Source organism: Lutra lutra, chromosome 7, assembly GCF_902655055.1.
Source record: "Lutra lutra chromosome 7, mLutLut1.2, whole genome shotgun sequence".
NCBI classification, from domain to species: domain Eukaryota; kingdom Metazoa; phylum Chordata; class Mammalia; order Carnivora; family Mustelidae; genus Lutra; species Lutra lutra.
This window is the reverse complement of record NC_062284.1, coordinates 38,608,090-38,623,401: the sequence shown is the minus strand read 5'-3', so window position 1 is coordinate 38,623,401 and position 15,312 is coordinate 38,608,090. Positions and strand designations below refer to the sequence as shown.

At 36.7% G+C, this 15,312-nt stretch overlaps 1 protein-coding gene across 14 annotated transcripts in view; it reads right to left on the bottom strand.

Annotated features, from left to right (window-relative positions):
- TCF12 (transcription factor 12) overlaps nt 1–15,312 on the bottom strand; it is a 390,676-nt gene that overhangs the window by 24,412 nt on the left and 350,952 nt on the right. For 8 of the 14 annotated variants that reach the window (XM_047739172.1, XM_047739169.1, XM_047739170.1 and 5 more), the window contains 4 exons: nt 13,289–13,367; nt 5,537–5,610; nt 4,450–4,521; nt 3,490–3,696 (listed from right to left, as the gene is read on the bottom strand). In XM_047739172.1, the coding sequence (XP_047595128.1) occupies nt 3,490–3,696; nt 4,450–4,521; nt 5,537–5,610; nt 13,289–13,367 (432 nt within the window). The remainder of the gene's footprint in view (nt 1–3,489; nt 3,697–4,449; nt 4,522–5,536; nt 5,611–13,288; nt 13,368–15,312) is intronic. The other 6 variants (XM_047739175.1, XM_047739173.1, XM_047739182.1 and 3 more) reach the window with 3 other exon arrangements.

Genomic DNA, 15,312 nt, shown 5'->3' with positions numbered 1-15,312 from the left:
AAACAATGTAAAGAAACTTTATCAGCAACTAAGTTATTTCCCTGACCAAGGGACACTATTTTGATTAAACCTGTCTATGTAGCCTGTCATAACAAGCAATCTTGATAGCATTGCAGGCTGAGAGCTGGGCTGTCTGTACCACTTTTTTCTTGACATCAACTCTTACTCTTCTACTCTAAGTGTATTCTGGCTTACCTCAAATATTCCAACTACTTCAACAAAACTCCCAAACCGATTTTATTAAAAAAAAAAAAAAAAAAAAAAAAAAGCAAGCAGTTATAAGTTTCCAAGAAAAAAAAAGAAAACTTGCTAACCCTCGTTACCTGCATTGGGAAGCTAATTTATGTTGCAATTCAAAACTGGCAAGGTGTGAACTGTTGGTTAAATCTGGTCCTGGTTTTTTTTAATAAATTAAGGCACTCTATGGTAAATGAAGTTTTAGTGGAACAGAGCCACACCCATTTGATTTCATAATGTCTCTGGCTGCTTTCATGATACAATGTTAGAGTTAAGTAATTGTGACAGAGACCATACAGCCTGCAAAGCTGAAAATATTTACTATCTGGCCTTTTTTTTTTTTTTTTAAAGATTTTATTTATTTATTTGACAGACAGAGATCACAAGTAGGCTGAGAGACAGGCAGAGAGAGGAGGAAGAAGGCTCCCCGCTGAGTAGAGAGCCCGAAGCGGGGCTCAATCCCAGGACCCTGAGACCAGGCGCCCCTATCTGGCCTTTTACAGAAGAATGCTGATCCCTCTTCTAAATGCTAGGAGAGAAAGCAGTATCATATTTAAAACCTGCAATTAGGATAGTGACCTACAGTAAAGTCCCATGAGAACAAAAATTTTATTTGAATGTTCTGTGGAATTCCTGAAATGGTATTTATTAGAATAATTCTACTTTCTGCAGAAAATAAATGGGATGATGAAAATTACATACTTTAGAGAGAAGCTGACCTTACAAATTCTATATGGTGATACAGAACTGTTTATAAACTGGTATTTCTGTGGTTACTTCGTAATTTTGGCCACATAACTTCCATTTTTAGAAACCTTTAAAACAAATACTAATTTATGTTAACATAAAGGAAAAATATAAAAACTACCAGAAAGTCAAACAGGACCAAAAAGGAAGAGCGATTTGAGAATATAAAATTGTGTGATTTCTTAGTCATCATCACTTAGAATACAGAGGGGCAGGAGGGAATAATAAAAGCAGAAGATTAATTCTTGGAGATGGCTGGCAATAGCTAAATCACATACCTTCCAATAATATGAAGAGAGTTGATTTCATACAGGTGGGTACTGGGCATGTAAGCAGGGGGCTCCTGGCACTACTGATGTCCTCAGATAGCTGAAGAGCTGCCAGGATAAGAATCCTCCTCAACCAGATGCCTAAGACTTAGCTGGGAGAGTCCCTGGCTGACAATGAGCTTCATTTCATTCTATCCTTGGATCTTTTTGCTGAAATTGAGAACTGAGGACTCAGAGCTAAACTGTTCATTTCAGAAGGATAGGAGATGGAGAGTGAGTCACCTGACAGTTTCAGATTTTTTTTTGACAGTTAATAACTTTTATATTTTGAGGGTAAGCCTGGCAGACACATCTGTGGATCCACCTCCACTACTGACTGAATCTGGATGGGACGGATGGAGCAGACGATGTCTGGCAGATTTTCACCAGCTCCACGTCTCGCAAAAGGCCAGAACTGGAGAGAGGACCTTGGCAGACATACTGAGCAATAGCGTGGGCTTAGCTGCTCTAAAACTGTGGCTCAGACCAAGTCAGATGTACCTCCTAATGAGAAGACTTTTTCTAAACTACTTTATTTTTTCCTTTTAAAAGAACACTTCTGGCAGCCTTTTTGTTGATGCTCTGAAGTAGGCAGCATATTTCTAAAGGATATAACAGACGCTACTTTTTAAATTAAAAGCTTCAGGGTAATATCAAATGAAACAATCTTTCCCTCCAAAAGTCCTTCTAAAATGCACTAGATTTCTACATGGCTTTGGAGGACTGGATTTTGAAAAGTCTCCTTCCAACCCACATCCAAAGTTCATAAAAACAACCTCTGGAAGACAGAAGTTTTTATACAAACTTGACATTTAATTGGGAGGAACCAGAGATATATCAAATGTTATATAGGAGCAGTGAACTATTAAGAGGGAAGAATCAAAAGACAATTAAGAGGTGAAGGAAGAACTTCAAATGTTGCAGTTCAGGCAAACTTGGGATTTAAGTACATTTAATTTTTAAGTCATTCTTGTAAAGAAGGATAAGCACTTATTTCAACAAAACAATATCTGACATTCTACATTTATATTTACAACAATGCTATCTTATTATACTACTGGTATCATTTTACTATTACTACTAACAGTGATAATACCCCCTTCTATTTCTATGACTTCCATAATTTTAAATGTTTCCACATTTTATTAGCTTACTGAATGCAACAGAAATTTAGAAGGAGCCTGAATTTCAAGTTTCTGACATTGAAAAAAACCCCAAACTGGTTGTTAAGATATGCAGGCATCTAATGTTACTTCTGCTGCTGAAAATACTGTGTTCAGGAAACGAGGCAGCCGTGTTTGATGTTTACTTCAGCTGCTCCAAAATGAATATAAATGGCTGTCTGACATGTGAGTGTGAAAATCTGGAACCAATCCTGTTTTACAGAACACAAGCCTTCAGCATCTGGGGCACCTAATTATTTTGGTGATAGGTGAATTTTACCCTTGATCACATGGCTTACAGCTAGAAATCTGTTTCATAGGAGAATATTTCATAACATGCAATAAATCCTCAAAACAATGCTATAAACATTCAAACACACGGCATCAGTTAAATTGCGGGTTCAAAAAGAGCTTCATTCCTTTCAAAGACAATCTGGATAAAAAATAACATAGGACATGTAAAAAAATTTTTGATTTGCTGAAAAATTTTACTTTTTTCTCTCTAAAGAATTATTATGTTTTTAAAAAGATGGATTGAATTATCTTACTCTCTTCAGAAATTAATTGAATATTTTTTTCCTTTCATTGTCATTTAAATTACAACTATTCTTAAAACTACTCCATATTTTCTTCATTTGGTAATAAAGCTTAAATTTGGAGTGTACAAATAATTTCACATTCCTTCTGCCGTTGAAGGCTGGTTCTGAATTATAACAAACAGCCAGACCCCTTAAAATTCAGTCTTGCTTTACTGTTTTTTGCTCTTCAGACTTCCTACACACTATTTCAAGGCAAAACTGTTCTGGCCACACATCTGGAAAGAAAAAAATCTAACTTTAAGCTAAAATGAACTTGCAGAGAGTTTTAGCTCTTTGCACATGATTGTAGCAGGACTTTAAGGGCCAATGCTCTGCTAATGACCCTGTCTGATAAGTCCTTTTTTCAAAAAGGACTTCTCTTCCAAAGATTTCATGAAAAACATTTAGGACTATAGGCATTAGTGGTCATTACAAAAGAGATGAGCACTATTTTACCATTGAAGCAGATCGACTGCTTGTAACAAGGCTTGATCCACCATAGTTTGAATTGAGGCTTCCAATTGGTGCATTATGGGATGGTCCCAATAAACTGTGTATATCACTGTGACCAGCAGGTAAACTGGTGGACGGTCCCACAGCATGGTTCCGCAGCACATGGATAGCATCATCCAGTCTGTCTAAACGATCCTCCATTCGAGACTGCTGTACAGATTGAAAAAAGACATGGACGTTACCACTGGTATCTGTTAAATTATTAAACTGCTATGTTTCCTACTTTGGGATATATGGAAGACAGCAAATAAAATGTACTGTCATGTAGCTTCAAAAGCAACTACCTGTACTACAATCAAGAATCAAAGCAAGGATATTTGCTGACTATGCAAAATTAACAATGCTTCAGAAACAAATCACTGCTTCATAAAAGTCTATTTACCAGTCTACCATGAGGCTATTTCTTTTAGCTTCCTACAGAAGATGAAGACTATTCTGCTGTGTCTGATAATTACAGGTAATAAAAACGATAACCTGGACTTTAATACTGATCTTTGAAATGTGGGCAATTTAGGGAAGGGTCCTCAAATTCATCAAGTTTAAGCTGTAATTTTGTTTTAAGTGAACAAAGCATACCTATCTGAAATGGTGAACACATCCAAATATGCTCTTTCACAAAACTGAGGAAATGATATTGTCTGTGGATACATACATGCCCCATACACAAACATATTAGAATTTTAAAAATCAAAAGCACATGCCAGTAGAGCTCTTTTAAAAGGAATCATTCTCAATAACATGAAAGAACAAAAGTCTATTCTTATATACTGTACAAAAACGAAAATGGTCATTGTGTGATTTTAAAAGACTTTGGAGTCTGTACAGGCTTGAAGAGTTTAAATGGATAATAGGAAGTATAATTAACTGAAACACAAAAAAGGCACCATCTAAAAGAAATAGTACCTCACAGACATCCTTTAAGAAGGACATTGCATCTTGCAAATGCTCGTGAAGTTGCTGCTCAACTCGATTTTTCTGGCAAAGTCAAGACAGAACAGGAGGCAAAGCACAGGTTAAGATTAACTCCAAAAGAGATGAGGAAATAGCTGATGCGCATGTCAGCATAACATGTTAGTAAAGTTAACGCGGAGACCTGCAAGATCTACTTGTATTAAGGTATGAGAAGGCTGGGATTTAACAGCAAAGTTATAAGGTTAGCATCTAAACAGCACCCACTGCTTATATTTGCTTGCAAAATATGAGAGAAGAAGACTTTCCTTTCAATTGTTCTGTTAGTCACAGAAAAAGAACTTTTCTATTTGCAATCTGGAATTATTGAATGATAGCATGACTTAGCATTCCATCAAGTTATCCTCATTTTGTTTTTATAATCCTTTGTAGTTCTGTGGTAAGCATTGAAAAGCAACAGCAGTTAACATTCTACTACAAATTCTTCATGCTCAATACCTAGACAGGCTCTTTTATTCTACTGCTTTATTCATTTCGTTAAATAACATTTTTGCTTTTACAATGAACATGATACATTTTAAAAATAAAGAAAACATGGGAAATAAAACTTTTCATGACAAATATAACTGATACTACATTTTAAACTTTTAATTGAAATGTAATAAACCATATACAGAATAGTCACATGAGAAAGAATAAAATATCCCATTTTCCCCTGCTGGACTAACTTTCTTGCTTTTACTTGGTCTCTGTGCTTTTTTGTTTTTTTGTTTCCTCTTATAGGTAAACATAAAACTATAGAAGAACTGAACTCTAGATTTATCAAAGGAGCAAAAATCCTGTAACTCTATTTTAACACCAGCTGTCCTGAGACCAGAAGCCTGAGGTCCCAAAGAACAGATGGCAAAAGGCACACCCAATGTATCTTATATGGTTAAACTACATCAGGCCATTTGTTACCAAAGAATTTGTGTGTAATGCTATCCTACTGTTTTTTTTTCACTGTTACTCAAGATTTACTGAAAAAATGCACCCACGCTATCAGATAAAAGTGACCCATATATTCCTAAGAGGCTCTTACCAGGGAGTGGAGTGAGTTTTCATAGCTTGGGGATGAAGGAGCTTGACCTCCAGGTCTGGGCCACTGACTGGTACCTGTTAAAACAAAACACAAAAGCACATATAGGTACCTTGGTTAACTCAAAGATCTTGATAATGTTCTGAAAGAAACAGTAACAATATTCTGTCGCTATATATAAACTTATGTAAGCATTTTTTTAAAAAAGATATTTATTTATTGACAGAGATCACAAGTAGGCAGAGAGGCAGGCAGAGAGAGAGAGGGAGAAGAAGGCTTCCCACCGAGCAGAGAGCCCCATGTGGGGCTCGATCCCAGGACCCTGGGATCATGACCTGAGCTGGAGGCAGAGGCTTTAACCCACTGAGCCACCCAGGTGCCCCATATGTAAGCATTTTTGTTCAGCCTTCAAAGTAGTATTGGCTTTTTATAACCCCAATACATTAAAAACATTTTTTTTTATTATTAACACAACAATGTAGGGAGTTGAAAAAAAACTATACTTTTAAAAAATCTGTATTAGTTATTATTAACTACTGTTATTTTGTAACAAAAAAAGCAGGAACAGACCCACGAATACAGAGTACCGATGGTTGGGAGAGGAGAGATGAGGGGGGAGGAAAAGTGGGAATTATAGGCTTCCACTTATGGAATGAATAAGTCATGGGATGAAAAGTACAGCATAGAGAATCTAGTCAATGGTATTGTAATAGTATTGTATGGTGACAGATGGTAGCTACACTTGCAGTGAGCATAGCACAATACATAGAGTTGTTGAATCACTATGTTGTACACCTAAAATTAACGTAACATTGTGTGTCAACTATACTTCAAAAAACAAAATAAAAAAAAAACAAACCAAAAAACCCCAAATTACTTTTATGTTTGCGTATCTTCAGACTTTATCCGTTAGCACACATTATCTTGAGAAAATGTGCTTAAAATATACGTAATTTAAAATTCTATTCCTCAGGGGTGCCTGGGTGGCTCAGTGGGTTAAAAGCCTCTGCCTTCGGCTCAGGTCATGATCCCAGGGTCCTGGGATCAAATCCTGCATCAGGCTCTCTGCTCAGCGGAGAGCCTGCTTCCTCCTCTCTCTCTGCCTATCTGTGATCCCTGTCTGTCAAATAAATAAATTAAAAAAAAATTCTGTTCCTCGCCCATGGCTTTATATAATCTTTATGATAGTGTTATTAATGAATATGTTAATATCCACCTGACTTTCTAGATCATAATTTATTTAACCACCATTATTACCTCACTATTGGATGTTTTGGCTGCTTTCAGTTAGCTATCACGAAAAGTGTTACTATACTATGAATGGTAAACACTGTTATTTTCTTTTTGGGAACATGTCTTGAGGATAAATGTCATTTCTTTCTTCCTTTCTTTTCTTAAACTGGAGCCCAGCATGGAGTTTGAACTCATGACCCTGAGATCAAGATCTGAGCTGAAATCAGGAGTCAGATACTTAGGGGCACCTGGGTGGCTCAGTGGGTTAAGCTTCTGCCTTCAGCTCAGGTCATGATTTCAGTCTCCTGGGATGGAGCCCCGAATCTGGCTCTCTGCTCAGCAGGGGGCCTGCTTCCCCTCCCACCTTCCCCTCTGCCTGTCTCTCTGCCTACTTGTGATCTCTCTCTCTGTGTCAAATAAATAAATAAAATCTTTAAGAAAAAAAAAAAAAAGTCAGATGCTTAACTGATTTAGACACCTAGGCACCCCAAGGATAAATAGCATTTCCGAGAAGGTATAAATATATTTATGATCCTTAAGTCACAGAGCCAAACTGCTTTCTAAAATGTCTTACTAACTTGTGCCATTAAATTATACACAAATGCACCAATTTCAAATGACTGCAAATACATTTAGGATTATCTATTAAACATTTTCCTGGTATAATTTACATCAAATTTGGAAAATGTCATTATGAAACTTGTTAAATGCTTACCCTTCAACTTTAGAAAGGTAGTAATATAATAACATAAAGAGAAAGAAGAAGTTCAGAGTAGAAAAAAAAGGAAAAAAGATCAAAAAAATGAAAGGGGTAATTCATCCATGTGTTGGGGAGAACTCTGTGTTTAAATGGTTATGCCAAAATAGCTAAAAAAAAAAAAAATGATTGATCAAAAATACTATTTTCATGACTGTGCATTGGAAATAAATTATTTATAGAAAATAACAAAAACCATTCACTTAAATACATATTTTTGTTCTTAATAAAAGCGTCACCGACAACCACAGTTATATTAGAAATCCGAAGTTGGAGAACTCGAAGGTTACTTAATTTGTCGCATTTACTGCTAACTGAAGTTGTTTTTTTTTTTTAAAGATTTTATTTATTTATTTGACACAGATTGAGAGAGAGATCACAAGTAGGCAGAGAGAGAGGGGGAAGCAAGCTCCCCGCTGAGCAGAGAACCTGATGCGGGGCTTGATCCCAGGACCCTGAGATCATGACCTGACCTGAAGGCAGAGGCCTAACCCACTGAGCCACCCAGGTGTCCCTGATAACTTTAGTTTTAACCTATGTTCCATCAAGCCTATTGTCGCAGATTATTTGCTACATTTAGGAAGCACTGAAAACTTATGATAAATTGTAACTATTATAGTTCACTTTAGATAAGTAACCTAGTAATTGTATTCCCATCAATCATATGTATTTTGCAAGTTGAAAAGTTGGATACATAGATTCTTAACCTGACTGTATTTCACAATTATATGCATACTGTTGTGATTACATAGAGAAAATTTAGACACTAATATTGTAAAAAAAAAAAACATGTTAACATACTTCATCAGCTAACAGGTTTTGTTTTGTTTTTTTTTTTTAACTTGTAAGCATATCACAATATTTTGAGGACAATTAAAGGTTTCCTGCGAGACATACAAAGGTAATCCTAATTCAACTAAACAAATTATGGACAATTTAAAGTTGTGCATTGGAACAGAAGCTTGTGAACTAATTTATATAACAAGTAGAATTCAGCAGCCATTAATGTGTTCCAAGCATTGATGTAGAATTATGAATTTTATGTGAATAAGAGGTTAATCATAATCCATTTTGAAAAAGACTTTACTTTTGAAAGTAGTTTCTTTTGATGTTTACAACATTTTATTTTCAAACATTTTGCTCCATCTTTCCCATTTCCCTTTGGGTGATTGGCCTGTAACAGGACATTAATCATCAAATTATTTATTTTTTTAAAAAGATTTTATTTATTTATTTATTTGACAGAGAGAGAGAGAGAGAGAGATTACAAGTAGGCAGAGAGGCAGGCAGAGAGAGGGAGAAGCAGGCTCACTGCTGAGCAGAGAGCCCGATGCGGGGCTCGATCCCAGGACCCTGAGATTATGACCTGAGCCGAAGGCAGCGGCTTAACCCACTGAGCCACCCAGGCGCCCCAAATTATTTAATCTGTATGGGATATTAATACAGGTTTTATGTTTAAACACCTCAGGATTATTAGCATGTATCTGGTTGGCAAAAGAGGCATTTTTTGTGGTTCTTCAACGGGTTTAGTATTGAGGAATGAGATGTGCAAAGAGTTACTTAGGTAAGAAATCACCTACACTCATTATTTTTTTGATAATGATATGAAGAAACCATGCTAAGGTCTATATCCAAAATGTAATTCATTAAACTGGAAAAATACACACACTCAAAACTGTTTTGCTTTTATTACAGATTGGCTGCCCCACTGTGACACACCTGGTTAAAATAGAGTAACACGCTTAAATCACTGATACCTGCTTGAACTTCATAGAAATGCCAAGTTATAGTTGATGGATGGAGCTCCTTGCACCCCAGTTGTCTTTTCAAAAATTCATGCTATTGTCCCAAAGGGGACGAATGGATAGTTAGTTCAGTAGAAGTCAATCCTATAGCTGACGTTGGCATCTCTCTCTCTCTAGCCTGTAATCATCAACTGTAGCATTATTACACACATATGGAAGAGGATAGGGTTATTTCCTGCCTTCCTTCCCTGTCACCTGATATCTGGTATAGAAACATGTACTGACTTGGGACTTATCCTTTCCTTCTACTAGATAAGCACAAGCTTTCAACTGTTTCTGTAGTTAACAATTTCTATAATTACCTGGGCCTTTTAGGGATCACCCCAAAGAGCTAGTTCTTATTCAAGAAGGATTGTAATTTACTTACCTGCTATTAAAATTTAGTGACCATTTCCAAAAAACAAGGTAGCTAGGTGATTAGAATAGGAGAATGGAATTATCTGGCTAGAAAATGTGGATAGGCTTCTTTGATCACTAAATCTAAGATCCACCTAGTGTTTCTGATCTGTTCTCATTCTGAGTGGAACTGGTTAATAACTTTATAGACTAGATACCAACATAGTGAATGGATGGAAGAAATTCTTAAAAGACCATCCATCATGCATTTTATTTATTTATTTATTTTTACTTGCTTCTCTTAGTAATCTTACCTTAAACTCAAACTTTCCTGAGAGCCCTCATACTTGGAAAGGGTTGGATAATCTTTAATGTAGCAATGAGTGCTTTGCATTCCATAATCTGGCTCCAGCCAACCTTTCCATCTGAGTGCTTCACACTTCCATATGTGAAGAGTTCATAATCAGTCATGCCCATGACTCTGGATGAAGAAGTCATGCGCTTTCTTGCATCTAGATCTTTGTTACACTCTTCTCTTTAGACCTAGACTCTTCCTCCTCTTTTTAAAGTCTTGATCTCTTCATGAAGTTTATCCTGACCACTCGAGCTCAGAGTGAATTCTGATGGCTGTATTTTTATGTGTTTATCTTTATTTTCTCAGCTAAACTGAAAACATGCTGACATCAGATAAATGCCTAACACCAGGCACACTGACAGATGATAAAAATAAATATCTCATTGATTAAACTAGCCAAAACTAAGGAAGCTTTTCTTCCTCTTTCTTTATTTCTGTTGTAAATATTCTCAAGATTGCTACTGAGCATGGCAATTATTAAACCTTTATTTATTTATATTCTAGAAGGAGGTAAACAAAGGCAAAACAAGGTTTTGCTTGTCTGCTTTCCAAGTTCTCCTAGAAAATATACCCTTTTAAATACTTGTGTCGGTTCCCAAATGGCAACTGTAATAGACATAGTCATCTCTTCTACATTGCTGCCAGAGCCCTAATTTTGTTCAGAAGGTGGATGGGATAGCTGTCCTTTCCTGGTGTGAACCAGAAAAGAGTAACTCTATTCTTAGCTTTTGGGGTAAATCCTAATGTCTAAGATAACCATGGTGGTCCCATTTCTGTTTAGAGCAGGTGTGTTAGAGGCCCAATGCTGGCCAAGACTCATGAGGGCCAATCTGTTGAAGAAGCTTCTGAAAAAGATTCTTAAAATACAAGGAAAAGATGGTCTTTTTCTTCTACTGAACACTGTTTTGGCCACATATGGTACCTTGAACTACTGAACTTGCTACCAGCCCGAGGAAGACCTGCAAAGCAGTAGAGCAGGAGTTCTGGCATACTAGGGTCCAGGAACCTGCCCTGCCATGGGCTTCTTATTGTACAAGATAAGCAATCCCCTCATTATTTAATTAAAGCCAGTCAAGACAAGAGTTTCTCTTCCTTTCAGCCTAAAGCATCCTGACTGATACAGTATCACCATCTCCGAAGTTCCTCATAAGCATGCTTTAGGCAGATATACATGTTCTTGGCCTGAAAATTTCCTAAGGAAAATAAGTGGAATTCAAATAAGAATGATGGTTGCCTTAGAAGATGCCTGTGTGGCTCTCTGCCTGTGTATCTCTCCTCAAAGACCTGGGCCAGTCTGACTGATGCTCAGGCATAGAGAATAGGACAAGCATAGAGAGCACACAGTGGGGTAGAATTTTTTACTTTAGATAACAGGCCACTACAATATAAGGTACCAAATAATTTCCGCATGTTGTAATAGAAGCTTTGGTTTGCTCCATCTTTTTCATTTTTCCTTCAGCTGTGAGTAATTTATCACATTGTGCTTTCCTTTCTCCTTCTCCCTTTTACATTTCTGTCAATTTAGAGTGTGTGTTTATGTATGTGTGTGGTAACAGGATGGAAATACTAGATACAGGGGATGGGAGAGATACACTTAAAATCAGTCTCTGATGTGCTGTTTCAGTAGGAATATATGAAAGAAAGAATTTTTCTTTGATTATGACTGCCGAATTGAGAAGGAAGCCTATTAGTATCTTCATTACACTTCAACAGACCACAGATATTTATTAATCAACTGAATTAAAGAGGGGAGAAGGATATTACCTATTAAACACCAAATAAAGATGGAGGAGGAAATGTGAGATTTTACTTTGAACCATGATTTTTTTGAAAAATGTCTAAGTCTCTGATTCTCCATTTTAGTGATGTCCCCTCATAAATGCTGAACTCTGCTGCCCGACCTCCCTCCCAGTATTAATAAAAACCAAAGGACACTTTTACAGCTTACTTTTGGCAGAGAAGATGAGGAGGTGGGAACACATAGTAAGGAGAGAGATTCTCATCTCGGATGAGAAAGGGGAACAGGCTGTGGCAAAAATGACGCTGATCAATTTTAGTAAAACTGTGCCAGAAGGGTGAGTAGGGTTAAAGTTGCATCATTCTTCCTGTAATTTCAGCTCTCTGTTAAATAACAACTTTAAGTCAATGGGTCTTTCATAGTCCTGACTATGTGGGGAACAGCTGTTCAACTTTTACTAGACAGCTGAAGCCATGGTGTCTGAGAAAGTGGCAGAACCCACTAAGAGCTGAGAGCAGCTGCCAGCAGTTCATCATCTCCACACTGGAATGCTTCTCAGCAGAGTCACAAAGCTGATACACAAAGCACAGGTGATAGCCAGGGCCCTGATATACCAGAAACCTTCAACAATGCAAAAAGGTTTAACAACAACAACAAAGCCACATGGCCTTAATTAATGACTTGATCAGAAAAAGAGAATCAATTCTGAGGTCAACTGGTGGAGGAATAAGGCGATTTTCACCCAGCTGCCTAATGTCTTTTCCTCAGAACTAATGTATGTCCTCTTCAGCATGTTTTTTTCTCAAACACTGCTCAGAAAAATACATAACAAGTTTTAAAATTATAGCTTAATAAATATTAAACCTTTTCTTATAATTTTATTTATTCCTAGTATCTAAAAATTCCTATTTATAATAGTAACAATTGTACCTCAACAAATTCATACTGTAGGATAGTAACTGGAACTTGTTAGAGCAAATGTGGAAAAAAACAGGGAAAACAAATCTGAACTGCTTACCTAACTCTACTAACAATATTCATCCACATTTATAGACACTTCTTTTCCTTAGCAAAAAGCTACATTATTATGAATAACTTAGTGAATCTGAAAATAAAGACAAACTAGTAGAAACTTATTCACTTCTGAGTCTTACACATGATACAAGGAAAAGGCAGAGAATAAGAAAGAAGTTACATGTACTTCTACATAGGGTAATTCTATTTACTTCCTATGTTACCTTACCAAAAATTTTGATTTATCTCCTTCTCTATTTTGCTTTTATCCCAACTGTCAGGCTTTTTACCCTGTTATAACAATTATTCTTAGAAATTAGACCGAATTAAGAATCAGAAAAGAGTCAAAACTAGCAAATATTTCATTATTCAAAATGAACAAGACTCTGTTTACATATTTTCTCAAAATTCAGATAATTTTTCATAAATTTTTACTAGATTTTATTGGAAAATAAACAAAGTTCAAATATTTCAAAGCAGCCCCATACACAAGTCAGTAGTTAAAACAGAAGCCTACCTGTGAGAGGTGACGGTGATCCAACTGGTGTTGATGGATTTGATGGAAAACTACTGCTGGTATGGTCAGGAGAATAAATCTAACCAGAAAACAAAACATACATGTATCAATATGTGATAACAACAAAAATGGAAATCCATTTGCATGGAGTTATTCTTATAATCTAAGCTGCCACCCCTAAAACTCAGAGTGAAAAACTGGTTTCATCAATTTAGTACTATCCATTACCTGAAAGCTATATATGGTTTTAAAACTAGGATTAAAAGATCCTATCCCCTAATATTCTAGGGGCACCGAGCTGGCTCAATCAGTAGATTGTGTGACTCTCATGAGTTTGAGCCCCACACTGGACACGAGATTACTTAAAAAAAAGTATCGCATATAATAATGAGAGGAATAAAACAGATTATATCTATTTATTATCCCAACTGAAAATTATTTAGGTTTCTGTTAGAACAAAAAAGAGAAGTGACTACAGAGTTAACACATCTAATAAAACAATTTTTCTTGGGATGCCTGGGCAGCTCAGTTCTAAGGTTAAGCATCTGCCTTCAGCTCAGGTCGTGATTCCAAGGCCCTAGGATCCAGCCCCAAATTGGGGCTCCCTGATTAGTGGAGAGCCTGCTTCTCCCTCTCTCTCTGCTGCTCCCCCTGCTGTGTGCTCTATGTGTCAAATAAATAAATAAAATCTTAAAAAACAACAACAACAATCTTTCTTAAATATAATCATCCAAATAAATGGTATTCATTAAAAATAATTATCTCAGGAAACTATTATCTTTTTTTTTTTTTTAAAGATTTTATTTATTTATTTGACAGAGAGAAATCACAAGTAGGCAGAGAGGCAAGCAGAGAGAGAGGAGGAAGCAGGCTCCCCGCCGAGCGGAAAGCCCGATGTGGGGCTTGAACCCAGGACCTGGGATCATGACCTGAGCCGAAGGCAGCAGCTTAACCCACTGAGCCACCCAGGCGCCCCGAAACTATTATCTTTTGACAACAGTCTTTAAAAACAGTTTTAAAAGCCAAAGAAAGTAATTTTTTAGAATAGATATTCTTTATTTCTCATTTAATAAGTTCTCAGTTTGATCAACTACATTTTTGCCAAATTTAGCTTTAAATGATGTATCATATAAAATCGAACTTGCTACCAAAGGATATTTTGTCACTCTTGAGGAAAGTGGAAGAAACCCTAAAGTCCTTCTGAAAATGTTCCCAAAATGATTTGTGGATTCCACCTCCTAAGAGGTCCACTTTATTCATTCATTGAGAGAAAGCATGCAGGTATAGGAATGGGGGTGGAGGGCAGATGGAGAGAGAGAATCTTAAGCAGACTCCATGCCCAGCACAGAGCCCCATGCGGTATCGATGTGGGCTTGATCTCACCACCCTGAGATCATGATCTGAACTGAAATCAAGAGTTGGATGCTTAATCCATTGAACCATCCAGGCATCCCTAATGGGATACACTTTTTTTTTTTTAAAGATTTTATTTATTTGACAGAGAGAGATCACAAATAGGCAGAGAGGCAGGCAGAGAGAGAGAGAGAGCAAGAGGAGGAAGCAGGCTCTCCGCTGAGCAGAGAGCCTGATGTGGGGCTCAATCCCAGACCCTGGGATCACGACCTGAGCCGAAGGCAGAGGCTTTTAATCCACTGAGCCACCCAGGCGCCCCTGGGATCCACTTTAAAGAGTATAAAATCTGGATGCATAAATTTTGGTATTTTGGCTAAAAGTTTTGTTGCAGTATTTTGCATTTATTTCATATTGCTAAAAAAATAGTGACAGAGAATAGGGACAAGTTTACTTAATTAACCATTAAATATTTTAAAAATCTCTTTAATCCAAGTACTAAGGGTCGCTAGGAAGTTTTCCCTAGGAAATTCGATTTCTATTCTATACAAGCATAATAAACCATCTTCACATCTTAGCACTTAACTTAGGCGGACAAATCAATTTATGTGGATGAACTGTGGTCAAACATTTTAAAAAGGAAAACTACTTGTGGGTGAAAGGAGTCCTCCAAC